Here is a 14,053-nt window from a genome sequence, read left to right on the forward strand (position 1 = left end):
AGAGATGCATCAATTTTACACCTGTAGAGAGACTAAAGGGGTCGTGCGTGCTGTGTTGATCACTGAGGCATATCACTCACACCACCACTGGGAAGATATTAACATGTATCATACTCAGTAGACTAGTCATACACGTCAATGTCATGGATATTTGACCTGAAACTCAGTGTGCCTTTCATTCCAGTCATGGAACAGTGGACATGCTTTGCTCCCTCAGGCAGCAACAAGAGTGCAGAGAACAATGCTCTGATTTGTATGTTGTATTTATGGCCTTAACCAAGATCTCTTTACAACTGTGTTGGTATGTGGGAAATCCTATACAACAGTGGCTGCCCATATCATTTTAAAAGCAGGATACTAACCCATTTTTTGTGTGTGATAAGGTAAAAAATGGAACTAAATTCTTGCTGGATTTTTAAAGTAATATTCTCGGTGGGGATTGCATTGTTAATATTGAATATATCTAAGAGTAGGTTTCATTTTTAATACTTGCATAACAAAAGGGCTAGAAGTAATTAGTCTTGATATTTTATGTGACAGTGATTGTGTGCATGTAGTTTATAATTGGAATGATTGTTCAGGGTTAACAAGGCTGGACTTCACTGTCAACATAAACTTAACTTCATTTGAAATGCAGCCCATACACTGCACTTACCATTAATTCAATGACTGTTTGGGGGGAACTTAATAAGTAGATTGCCAAACAAAATCATAGTTACCTTGTGATCTTGGTATACTGTGTCTCAGAACAATATCCTGAAAACAACTGATACGTTGATAAAACCCAATACTGATTCTTAACCGTGAATATGAGCAGGAAGGCATTTGTATCGTTTCTTTGCTGTGTGACTCAGATGTGGGGTTTTGCTCCCATTGTTCATTCATCCACACATTTCAACAAGCATTTCTTTTTTAGCCTTTCCTATGTACTTGTGCTACTAGATAATTACAAAGATAAGACAGTCTTTACCCTTAAAGGTCTCACAATCTGCCAATTAAAAAGCCCTCATAAACATAAAACTACACAACAAGAAAGTACAGTGTAGGGTTTGGATACACTGGGAGCATTGAGGTGGTGTGCCCAGCCCAGCCTGCAGAGGAGCTGGCGTAACAGAAAAGTGAATGGTCAGGGAAAGTTTGCTGGAGGGGACAACATATGGGCTGAGGCTTTAAGGACAGGTGTAACTTCACCACTCCAAAAAGATAAGGGTCATTTTTTTTTATCAGAATAAATAGCACACACAACATATGAACAATAAGTCTCCAGCATTCAGCAGAAGGCCCTGATACAGAATGTGCCCTCATTATTTATTATTTACATCAATGAACCATTCTGCTCTAGCTGTAGTCATGGGGAAAGAAATGACAATGACCTGAACTAGAACAATGATTGAGGCAAAGGAGGACCGGTTTGAGACGCAGATAAGCAAACCTGAAACTGGTAGGTTGTGGGGTGATTGGACGGGAAGATGTGGAAAGAGTTAAGGATCACTCCAAGATCTCTGAATTAGATGAATTGTTGGATGGCTGTGCCTTTAAAATAGACAACAGGGGTGCCTGGGTGGCTCAGTCAGTTAAGCATCCAACTTTTGATTTTGGCTCACATCATGATCTCATGGTTCCTGAGATCTAGCCCCATGTTGGGCTCTGCATTGATAGCACTGGGCCTGCTTGGGATTCTCTCTCTCTGCCCTTCCCCCACTCATGTGCGCTCTCTCTCTCTCTCTCTCAAAATAAATAAACATTTGGGGGAAAAAAGACAATAAACAGGGATGATTTCAAAGGGAATGATGATTAGGTGCATCTCGAATATGATGAGTTTGGGGTATTTTCTAAGTGCTGGTGTCCAGCAGGTGGATGGATAGATAGGTGTGTCGCTCTCATAAGCATTGATTCTGAAGCAGAGATTGGACTATTAGCAAATATGTAATAGATTAAAAACATAAGCATGGATAAACTCAGGGAAGTGGGTTTTTTTTATGTTTATTTATTTATTTTGAGAGAGAGTGTGTGAAATGAGTGGGGGAGGGTCAGGGAGAGGGAGAGAGAGAGAATCCCAAGCAGGCTCCATGCTGTCAACACGGAGCCCAACATGGGGCCCAGTCTCATGAATTGTGAGATCACGATGACCTGAGCCAAAACCAAGAGTCAGATGCTCCACCAACTGAGCCACCCAGGTGCCCCCCTCAGGGAAGTATTTCGTAGTGAGAAGGGCTGAAGACTACTGAAGAAGGGGAGATGATGGACTGCTGTGAAAGCAGCATGCAGTTTTAGTCAGGTAAGTACTGTCTACATACACTGGATTTAACCATCAAGTTATCCTTGACACTAAGTTGGCAATTGGGGTAGACTACTATTCATTAAAGAATGACAGAGAGGATGAAAGAAGAGGTAAATGGCTAGATTACCTTATATTGTATAGCCCTTCTACAGCTCATCGAAGAAAACAAAAACAAAATAGGAACATAAGAGCCAAGTGCAGTAGTGCTCTGGGCATGCAGCATTGGTGGGGGAGCATCCGTGGTGGAGTCAGCAGAGATTCGCTGGGCTTGCAAACAAAAGTGTTTATAATTCCCCAAAGAATTTTCTAAGACCAGCTCTGTGAAACAAAGTGTGCTATTGGATGTCCCATTAAATGAAACAAAGATTCCCTATAGGCAACCTTAGGGGCATGTAACATTTGCTCTCAATCATAAGAATTGATAGTGAAAATGCACTATACATGGAACATGACATGTCATAACACACCATTCAGCTGTTTGAAAAACATCAAATACATAAATCAGTGTCCAAAAATAACTGTGCAAAACAGGCAGTATATGGACAAGAAATCTGTGGGTAGCTCTGTGACTCCAGCACTAATTTGTCCACTAATAGGGCATACATATAGGGCAATTTATTAATAGGGCAATTTATTAAATACTAATAGGGCAGTTTATTACAAGATAGCATTTAAAATCATTTAGAGACAGCATTTCAGGGGCTTAGATGATTTGATAATGTATGCATGTGTCCTGTTTGTCAGTAAAGTGACCCTATCTTCTTTAATAAATACAATTTAATAAGATTCCAGTTAGTACCTTTACCATCTAGTTTTTAAAGTATTTATTTACAACCAATAATGTAAATATTTCCAAATCTGCAAATCTATAGGATGTTAATTTTAAAATTTCATATGGAAATTTTGCCCAGTAGTTAGGAATATGTATTTGAGAATGAAGAACCACTGACTCATTTATCCATCCAAAAATTCATTATTTATTATTCACTAAGTGTCATAGTACTGTAAGACGGGCTGTGGAGAAACAAAGATGAACATGACACATTACTGTCTTGTTTATGATCTGTTGGGAAAACAATGCAAGAAAGAATCATATAGAAAGCTAAAATGAGGTAGGTAATTGTGGGAGATCAAAAGAAGGACATCTAGAGGAGAACCAGAGGAACCGTGACAGAATGTTTTAAATGACAATTAAATACGAAATCCTAAAAGAACTGGGTGGGTTGGGAGAATTTATTTTGCCTTTGCAAGTCACACTATAGTGGACACTTGTTAACTGTGCCCCCAGCATCAATACAGGCCCTTCACAGCCAGGGGTTTAGATGGGGTTGCACATAGGCGGTTGCAGAGATAGGGCCTGGTTGGCTGATGGATAACATGTACTTGTAAAGATTGGTCCAGGAATGGACACACGGTGAAGAGAGATACTGTTAGGACTTTGGGGGGCAAAAAGGCTTCTTCTTGTCTAGAAGCTTCATAACAAGATTCTCATTTTAAATGGACAAGGGTGAGAAAGGATGAAGCCCTGGGAGCCATTTGCAGCCATCTTTCACCAATGAGAAGAGAACCTGACTCAAAAGGGAATTAACAGTGAAGAGGCATAGCTGAAGATGGAAAGACTGAGCCCTGATAATATTGTTGAGCCCTGAATCAGGTCATGCTTTATAGTTAAATGAGCAAATTCCTTTTATTGTAACCAGATTAAGTTGTGTGATCTGTATCTTGAAACCTAGAGACGCCTACCATATCTATTTAAAAATTAATATAGATGAAACCTAGGGGAATGCATTTCTTTGAACTCCTCTCCTCCTCCTCTCCAAAATGACAATCATGTTCATTATCAACATAAGCATCCCAAATGATGGGAAGAAGTATAAAATATATCCAATCTCATGTTACATGCAGATATGTGACACAAAATAACTCTTCCTAAAGCATATTTGGATGTAAATGCTTTGCAAATAAAGTGAGGACTTACTTTACCATTCTAAGGTAGGACGCTGTGCCCCCACGTTCATACAGTTTTGTCCACTGTGAGTGTGGAGAATTGAAAAAGAAATGAAGACACGCTAGAATAAGGTAAGGGTCAAGCCCTGAGGAGGCTTTTTAAAACAAGAGACACAATGAATGAAATTTACTGGATGTGAAATGACACTGACTCTAAAGTATGAAAATCAAATGAAAATTGAAGGAGGCAGATAATCTATTCAATGTCTAAATGATAATTATCAAATGTTTGGAAATTATTTTTAATAATATACTTTATTAAACTCTTAATCACACAGATTTCTAGCTGTTATATTTAAAAAATAAATATCTGTAAGAATGCACACCCAAGTAACATGTTAATAGTACAAAACAGCTTTCTCAGCCTAAACGCCCAAAGGGCCTTAACCAAAAAGGCTGATTTTTAAACCTGGGAATGGAGAAGATGTAGAAAGGTTCTGGCTAATTCAGTGATCTACCTTAACAAGTAATTTGGAAACCATTTTTACATCTTTTTTAAAAAAACTATTGTTCTTAGATTTGGAAATAATTAACGGTTTCACAAGAAGTTGCAAAGATAGATAGATTCCCTTTACCCAGGTTTCCCCAATGGTTACATCTTACATACTTCTAGTACAATATCAAAACGAAGAATGTTATATGGGAACAAAGTGTATAGAGTTCTCTATCTTACATGTGTAGACTTGTGTGACCATCATAATCAGAATACAGAACTATTTTATTAACACAAAGATTTCCCGCCCCCCCCATCCACCAGAACAAAAGCTTCATGTAAAAATACTTAACCCTGTTGTAAGAGTATGTATTTTGTATTTGAACATGGTCTAGACTATTTCATCTCTGCAAAATGTTGTTCCCACCCTTTGAATTAATGCCATGACCAATTATTAATAGGTCCTTATCCTCAATTTTAAAAAAAAAACAACGCAATCAATCTGAACTTCTAGACTTATTTCCTTATTCCAGAATTTGGTTAGGGAAAAAGCACACAAACACACCTGACTTGTGGTGGACGGAGTCCCTTCTCAAGTTTCGTCCCACCTTTGCACTGCTTTTTTCTTTAGGTCCCTCTTTAGCCTTCCTGGTTTTAAGCTAATAACTAATTGATGATTCCAACACAAAGGAAACAGAGTTGGCCAAAAATACTAATTCGCTGTGAAATTTTTAATGGGCCAATAGGGTCGGTTCAATCAGCACCTAGTAAGTAAATTCCAGAAATGGTAAATGCAGATACCAAAAAAAAAAAAAAAAAAAAAAAAAAAAAAAAAAGAGTAGTGATGGCCTATGGTGGCTTGGTCAAACTTCTGTGCAACTCAACGATCTAATCTTGCCCTCGGGGATGGATTCCTGCCCTCAATTCTTGAAAACTGAAGAACACGTACAAAATGGCTACTTTTCAACCCTCCTTTGCAGAAACGCAGGCTGAGGAGGGGGGGGGGGGGAGGGAGAGGGGTAGGAGTGGTGTTAATTTAATTCTAACACCTGAAATTGCCTCCTGGGCTTGTGCTAATGTTCTCAAAATGCAATTTTGTGGGGGTATCTCGATAACTTTTACGTTTCAGAAAGGATAGAATTTTGTCTGGATTTTGCAAGTATTTAACAACATGAAAATACTGCCTTTTCTTATTCAGTGTGCGATTTCACTTTTGGTCCTCTTTTTAGGCGAGGCCAGCTTTATTCATAGTGCATGTTACCTGTATATGCCCAGCCTTTTCTGAACAGACCCTAGCTGGTTATAAACAAACCTCGGGTATTTTGATCCCTTTCTTGCATCTTAACAGGTTTGGCGATTATGCTGAATGATCTCAAGTCTAATGTGACATGAGAAAAAAATGTCCGCTTAGAATTTAGGCCCCAAGATTAGAAATGGCCCATTCTTCCCCGTCCCCGCATCGTGCTGGAACTTCATCGCCCGCCTAAAAAGTCCATTTTTATTTCCGCAGCAGGACCCAGCAGCGGAGGCCGAAAGCTGGGTCCTCGAGGCGCGGGTCCGAGGTCCGAGGCCCGAAGCCCGAGGCCGGCCTCCCAGCGCGCAGCCCGGCCCCGCGTGGCCGTCCCGCCGGGCCCCAGCGCGGGGCGCCCCGCCTTTCCGGGCCGACGGCGGCCATGGCGGCCAGACAGATCCCGGCGTGGGCACGCGCCGCGCTCAGGACGCAACCGCAAGCAGCTCTGCCTCCGAAACTTCTCTGGGTCGGGGGAGGGTTCCGACGGCACCTCTGCTTAACCCTCTGCTCCGCTTCTAAAGAAGACCGCGGACGCTCCGGGCGCTGCTCGCCAGGCGGACTAGAGGGAGCGGCGAGCAGTCGGGAGAGTGAAGAGTTAACGGCGGCCGAGAGGCGGATCGCAGACCTGCACGCTGCCGCGTGCGCGGTGAGGCCCCTCCTGCCCGCCCCGCCCCACCCCGCCGCACCCCGCCGCACCCCGCCCCGCCGCACCCCGGCCCCGCGGGAGCCCCGGATCGGTGCGCCTGCGCGCCCCGAGCAGAGGGAGAGGTTCCTGGAAGCCCGCGCAGTCCATCCTCTGGCGTCTGACGAGTATGCGCGCTTCCTGCTCCGACCTTTTCGCTGGAAAACTGTGCAGTTTGCTATTCCGAGCAGAGTTAATGTATATCTGTGCTAAGTGTGGGTCCTTTCTGACCAGCGTCCGAGCTAAACTCTGGTCGTATTTTGGAACCCATCATGCTTCTGTGCGCGCGCGCGCGCGCGTGTGTGTGTGTGTGTGTGTGTGTGTGTGTGTTGGGGGCGGGTTGTTAGGAATTGATGCAAGAGGTAGAGGAGCTGAGAAGTCAGAGGAAAAAATAGGTTGTGTGTTTCTCTGCATCATCAGTTAAACACTTCGTTATCCAATGATATTAGTAATGCGTAAGTGAACCAAACTTATTTTTAATTTTTGCTCTCCTTTCGTCTTTTCTCTGCACCCTAACAGCACAATTGTAAGAGAAACTATAATCAGGCGTTTACATTCTTCCTAGACAATCTTGAGCTATGTTTTTCTCTGTTTGGGGATTTGACAATCCCTTATTAGTACCAATATCACAATTTACCATTTCCGCCCACGGTTTCTAACACCTCAGACCACATAAGTGTAAAGGGAACATATTTATGTTTTTATTATCTTGAGAGAGCACATGCACTCTATCATGAAGATACAAACGCGATGTAAAAGTAACCTATTAAGTAGGTCACACACACTGTGTGTGACCAGTCCTTAATATCTGGTGTTGCTTGTACCAAAGAAGTAGAGAAGAAAACCTTGGAGATTTTCTAAAATTGACTTTTCTCCCCCCGCTGACAGTAGGCCCTGGGAATCCACTGTTTGGCTCATTCAGGTGTTGAAACTTCTGCATAAAGATTCATCAGGAAATGACAGACAGCTTTTGAGTGTTCTTGTTTATACTGTATTGAAAATAACATATGTAATTTGTTGCCATACATCACCATATAAATATGGTAAATATAAGCAAAAGTTTCATCTTTTTTAGAGCAAACAGCAGTGGCATGTAAAGACAGGTTCAGTCAGCCTGGGAAAGGAAAAATTCTTCCCACTTAGGAAATCCACATTTGTTTCATCAGTGTCAGGAGCACAAGTGAAATGAATGTCAAGGAGACCAGAAGAAAATACAATAACAGGTTTGTTTTTCTTTTTCAACAAATCAGAGCCCTACCCCCCCCCCCCCCCCCCCACCACCACCACCACCATGGTCCTTTTCCCACACCTCAAGGCAGATGGGTCTCTTTCTCCCTGTGCTGATCTGTATCACGGAACATCTTGTAAACTGTCAGCATTCTTGTCATATCCTTGTTGCCACCATTACCTGAGGCTTATCTACTGAGGACAAATCAAGTTTGTGGGGGCAGCCAATAAGCTCACAGTTCCTCAATCAATAGGGAAATCAGGAGAGTGGGCGCAAATGCAGGAGCAATCTGGTAGGCTTCTGGGTTGCTAGGTGATTGCCCTCAGAAGACTCCCAGAAACTATGAGAAGTGGAAAGAGGCTGCTGACAGAGTTCCTGGTGTTTTTGGGCTTTTCTTCCAAGTCTTCAGACCCAGGTTTCATAAAGAAGTGAGGTCTTGACAATTGATCGTTCTAAAGTAGTTTACTGCTCCTGATTTCGTGTAATCTGCCTCTGTGGTCCCAAGAGATTTGAGAGGCCCTGTAGAGTGACCTTGATACTTGCTTGCTGGTTTCTTTGGTCCTGGTCTGGCTTTGCTGGAATGCCTTAGAGTAGACTTAGACTTGAACCCTATGTCTTTTTGCTCTATGCCTTATCTTTGAAGCACAGTTGGTTAAATTCTCAGCCAGATTAACTATTTAGTCATTAAGGAAGACACTCAGAAGAAGTAACTTGTGGCACATACAAAAGTATGTTAGAAGACATTCAGGTGTCATGCATAGTTTAATGAAAAGGTTCTATACATGAATGGTGCAGTGTTACTTTGTGGTTAAATGGGTTATTATAAACAGCCCAAGAGAAGGTTCCTCTACAAAATCTCAAGGATAAATAATATCATCTCCATGGCCCAAATTCACAGGATAGGCCACATTATGTCCTTTGCCTTCATACCATGTACTTGGGACACTTTTTAAAAACTGAGTTCGAGTGTCAGTAGAGTATGCTTCCTTGACGTCTGAAGTGGTGTAGTAAAAGTTGCTTTTGATCAACCTTGTGAAAGCAGTGCGTGTTAATATGTTAAAACAATACCTTTTTCACTTAAAAACAGAACTAACAACACTCCCAAAACAGAAAATAGTATAAAATGTGCAATGGAGTAACACATCATGAAGGTAAAGAAAAGTGTCCAATAATAGCAAGGTAATACTTTTCTGTAAGGACTGTTGGTTTTGATTAGCACCTCTTCTGTAAGTTTAAATCATTATCCACATATTTTAAGTACTAAAATTGTAACTGCAACTTCTGAGTGAAAGTTCATTTTCAGCCTCTTAAGCTCTTAAAGTCATCTAAATCACCTGTTATTAAACTTGTTACCTAGAAACTGAATGAAAAATACCTGAGTAGTGGCTACATAGTTATTGGGTATAGAGGAGTTCTTGTTTTTCCATCAACTTCTCATTTTTCTCAAACTGTATATTTTCTCCTTATGTCACATAATGTTGGATTGTATGTAATGTTGGAATGCATTCAGTCTTTAATTGCAAGTGCCACCAGAATTGCTGGGAAGAAGTTTAATATTGTTTAAAGAAAATCTTGCAGTATTTTATGAGTAGAAATTATGGTGAGGAGATATGGTGAATACTGAGATTAATGAATTGTTTCATTGCATTATTCTTCAGGCTGGCCAGCTAAACTACACGGATCCAGCCACTGGCTATCTGGTGCTTACACGGCTTGCCCACTTGCAGAGAGGCAAATGCTGCGGGTCTGCCTGCAGACACGTGAGTAGCAAATTCTCGCATTACACCAGCAGTTTTCAGTGCTTCTGTAACTTCGTAAATACCTAGTATTTGAAAAACAAGTCAAGTGAAAAAAGCCTAATAGACCTGGAGGGCACTTTTCACAAGCAGCTTTAGCCAAGGACAACGAAATCCTTAGGACCGACATAGGACCTTTAAAGTTAATGGAATTTTGTAACTTTTCATTGTGAGCATCAGTTCCTTGAGATGCTGTGATTTGAGATTCATGGGAGTTCGTTATTACAAGGAAACTTTTCATGAGGTTTCAAATAAGTCATATTCACTAGGCAAGGGCAAGGAGGGCAGGAAAAGAAATCCAGAATATTACAAACTAGATCCCAGACAACATTTTTGTCTTCATTATTAGCTGAATAAATAGAAATCTGATCAGCATTGTGAAGTGGGTTTCCTTTCAATGAGGTTGGTTTCCTTTCTTCCTTCCCTCCTTCCCCTTCTTTCTTTTATTCTTCTTCATTTCCTTCTCTCCCTCTCCCATTCTTTCTGTGGCTGTTTTCTACTCTATTTTCATAACCATGAAGATAGCTCTCCCAAACTTAGTGCTGTGTATCTCCTAAGACGTATATTTCAGTGAATATATCTCTGTGCTCACTGATTAAGGTGAACTAACTAATCCTTCCCTATGTTGAGCAAAAAAATAAATGGGATTGTGTGTGTCACCATAACTTTTAAAAAGCATATTAGTAATTGAGGCACCTGGGTGGCTCAGTCAGTTAAGCGTCCAACTTCTGCTCAGGTCATGATCTCACAGTTTGTGAGTTTGAGCCCCGCTTGGGGCACTGTGCTGACAGCTCAGAGCCTGGAGTCTGCTTCGGATTCTGTGTCTCCCTTTCTCTCTGCCTCCTCCCCCACTGTCACTCTCTCTGTCTCTCTCTCTCTCTTTCAAAGAAATATTTTTAAAAAATTTTAAAAAGCACATTAGTAAGGTAAATTGTTATAGCATTAAGATTATAAACAGGTAACAACCTCTATTTACAGACCATTTTGACTGTATGTTTTGGGGTAAGGAGGTATTATTTCCTTTAACTGACCAACTTTACAATGAAGGAATAAACATTAAATGCATGTATTAACTATAGCCAGTAATGAAAAATTAAGCCTTCCCATTTATGTGTGTTTCTACCTGTGCCATTAGCTGTTTCTAATCAAATGCATAAGAGCCTTGCATAAATTGAGGACCTGAGAATTTTCTAAGAGTGAGTTTTTGACAGTAAAATTCTTAAAGTTGGAAGGATGCCTTTAGGAAGTGATTCTTGGACCCTAATTAGGACCATTTGCCAGAGGTTGCCATTATTCTCCTCTTAGTCGGCAGGACCCAATAGATCAAATGATCTATATAACATTATTAGCAGCCTCTTTTTTTCACTATGAGAAGTGTTACACTTTTTCAAGAAGCTTGTTAAATAATTCAATAATAGTTTGTTTTATTTCTTCTGCAGTGTCCATATGGTCAAGTCAATGTTAAGGATCCATCGAAAAGGAAGAAATTCAATTCATATTTTTATGTTTGACAACAATTTCTTCTCTGTTCTCCATCTTATTGAGCCTGTATTTAGAAGAGAAAAAAAACAACAACTCTAATCCGGAATTGCTATCTGTGCTGTTAGTCTTTGAGCACTAGTTTAATCATAAATACATATATTAAAAGAACATCAATAAAATGAAAAAGCTAGCAAATGTTTGTGTGTTTCTGAAGTGGCACATTGATAGTTATTTTCCTTTCTTTTTGCTTCATTATCAGACACATATGTTGAAGAAAGAAAATAATGACTGTTCCATTAAATAAATAGTAGCAATCGGGTCACCTTAGTAGCTCTCGATTTTTCTTATAGCCTCCGTTCTCCTACTGTTTTCTCCTCAGTGTTAGCAACCCAAGGGAGGTTGCTGGCAAATAGAAGGGTTTGAATACCGTCTTCATTTTATTTATATCTCGAGCTATAAGAAGATTGATATAATGCTATATTGTGCAGCATATGAGTGCCCAAGAAGTGCCATTCTGCATCAGGAAATGCTCTCATCTTCCATCTGTTCTCTCAATAAAAACTCTAAATCATTCTGACTTGAGGGTCAGGGCTGCTTAAGATGCCTCTGATTAGACCATTCTTTCTTCTCTCCCCCCACAGTTCCCTCCTCCATGTCTCATGGCACTTCCCAGGCAAATCTGTCTTAGGACATTGTATTAGCTTTATGCCCATTCCATTCACTGCAGTGACAGCTTAGGGTATCAGGACCCAACCTGGGTTAGGAGCTTGCAGGAACTATTGTTTCTACACTCTCTTCCTTGCTTCCCTCTGAGGACAATGGTCCCAGAAAGCCTTTTCCTTGCCAGTGGAAGCTGTTCAGTAAAATGAGGCTGCTGTGCATCGGAAGACTGGTTCTGCCCAGAGCTGGCCCTCAGCCTCTTCTCCCAACAGAATCCAAAAGGCTCTCAGGCATCTCAGGGGTCTTTCTTAGGCTCTGCCTATGGCCTGAATACGAGTTTTAGAGATCTGGAGCAACCAAGAGATTCTGGTGCCTTCTCACATCTTCGAGTCAAAGTAAAAGACATTCCAAACTGTAAAATAAGTGAAAAGGAAGCCCAGTAAAGTTCTGGTTTCCCCCCTTGATTGTGATTTGTGCTGTTATTTTTACGTCAAATATTAAGCTGTTTTCCCAAAACGTTGGCATTTTAGTGCCCCAGTTTTGCTATTGCCCCCACTGTGGTGCCCTAAGTAACCCTGCCCGTGGGCCTTGTGAGGTGTTGGCAGCCTCTTGGGATGTAAAAAGTCAGTCTCTGTGGCCTGGTGTTGTCCTCTCTAGAAATCATTTTGAGGAGGGGAATAGGAGAAGGAGGTAAGCATTACGATTGTGGAGGCAGTCAGGCTTTCCGGACAGGTTTATGGACTCCTGGGAGCCAATTTCCTTTCTATTCTCAGGTCAAGAAGCAACTGGATAGCTCAATGTTTTCCACTAGATTTGAAGATTACCAAGTCCACCTTCTGGGTGGGAGCTGGATGGTGCTTTCTTCAGCAGTCCCCAGAGGGAGAAGAGAAAGAAATGGAGCCTGAAAAGGTCATCTTTCTGAAGAAACAAGAGAAAGAGGAAAGGAAGTTCATTTTGAAAAGCACCGTGTAAGGCAGTGTTTTGAGAAAGCCCCCTGACAGACGGAAATAACTTATGGGATGTCTCCTTCCTAGAGGCAGCTCTTTCCTCCTCCCCGTGTTCTTCCTACCGTAGGAAACTGGCCCAAGGAAAAGGACTCCGATGTCCCTCAGGGATGATTGTCGTGTGGGACTCTTCCTGGCAGAACTTCAAGCTTGTGGGCAACCAGGAAGGAGTAGCCGTTGGGGGATGGGGGGCGCTCTTACTCTCTCCAGCATCTGGGGCCGGGTAGCCAGGGTCTGAAGTTCTCCGCTGTGGTTCTGAGGAGATGGTTGTGAACCACACGTCAGGGGTGGCGGCGGGCGCTGCTCCCACATTAAACACAATATGGCCACATAAATGGGCCTCACTGCAAGAGCTCCAAGCTATATTGTATTCACACATTGTAAAGTAAAAATTCAGGTTTCTTATTGGGTGTGTGTATACAAACACATGTGGATGCTGAGAAATAGAAACTTCCCAGTTTAAGTCAACCCTGGCACTGCTCCACTTTCATGGTTTCTGGAGACTCCTATCATAAGTCACCATAAGTCAAGGGGAATTAATTTCTAGATTGTTTCCAACATAGAAAGACCCGCTGGAACCCAGGGAACTGGGGAATCTTCTTGTGGGGTTTACCTTGGTGGAGGATGGGCATAAATTCCCTGAAGCAGGGGGACCTCCTTTCTCTAGGAGAAGGGCCCTGTCCTGGTAGTTTTCACTGCAGGTGAATTGCAATACATACTTCGCTCTCTTCAGTATGCAATGCATACTTCAAATGGGCTAGCCCATTTGATTTTGCAGGGCAAGGAAGAGAATGCCCCCCCTTTTTTTCAAATGAAACTTGGTGTGTTTGGAAAAGAAGGGTCCACCAGAAGGGGAGATAGATGCTGCTGGGCCCTGGGCCGATCTTTGTTCCACCGCAATGCCCTTTATCCAAGGCATTTGCAAAGTCTGTTCCTGCATGCGCTTTTCCACTGCCAGAAAGCAGCCGGGTTTAAATTAATCTCCAAACAAGCTAGGGAAGCCGGCTCACTACCAGGCGAATGGCATTTAGTGTGCTGCCTTCCTCTGAGCACTTAGAGACCTCACAATCTGTGGCCAGCCCAGAAGGAACCTCCCTCTCCACTCCATACCAACACCTGCCATTTCATCCTCTGTATCTTCCACCAAAGGCTTGAGTTTCTGGACGTCTGCTTGCGGGGGAAGATTTAA

The 14,053-nt window shown here is 42.0% G+C and overlaps 1 protein-coding gene and 1 long non-coding RNA gene across 7 annotated transcripts in view; both read left to right on the forward strand.

Annotated features, from left to right (window-relative positions):
• The window catches only part of CF1H1orf53 (chromosome F1 C1orf53 homolog), a 113,763-nt gene extending 102,368 nt beyond the window's left edge, over nt 1-11,395 (forward strand). Inside the window, exons 1-4 of one of the 6 annotated variants that reach the window (XR_006591843.1) lie at nt 5,760-6,658; nt 7,770-7,917; nt 9,581-9,682; nt 11,158-11,198. Coding sequence is in view for 4 of the 6 variants with exons in the window: in XM_045048958.1 (XP_044904893.1) it covers nt 6,395-6,658; nt 9,581-9,682; nt 11,137-11,229 (459 nt within the window). In the remaining 2 variants the exon portion in view is untranslated. Of the gene's footprint in view, nt 1-5,759; nt 6,659-7,769; nt 7,918-9,580; nt 9,683-11,136 lie in introns of those variants that run through there. The other 5 variants (XR_006591844.1, XM_045048958.1, XM_045048957.1 and 2 more) reach the window with 5 other exon arrangements.
• On the forward strand, nt 2,092-5,246 carry LOC123382823. Its single transcript, XR_006591847.1, has 2 exons — nt 2,092-2,278; nt 3,788-5,246. It is a non-coding gene; the product is annotated as an uncharacterized LOC123382823 (long non-coding RNA).
• Nucleotides 11,396-14,053: the final 2,658 nt, after the last annotated feature.

This window comes from Felis catus, chromosome F1, assembly GCF_018350175.1.
Source record: "Felis catus isolate Fca126 chromosome F1, F.catus_Fca126_mat1.0, whole genome shotgun sequence".
Classification (NCBI taxonomy): Eukaryota; Metazoa; Chordata; class Mammalia; order Carnivora; family Felidae; genus Felis; species Felis catus.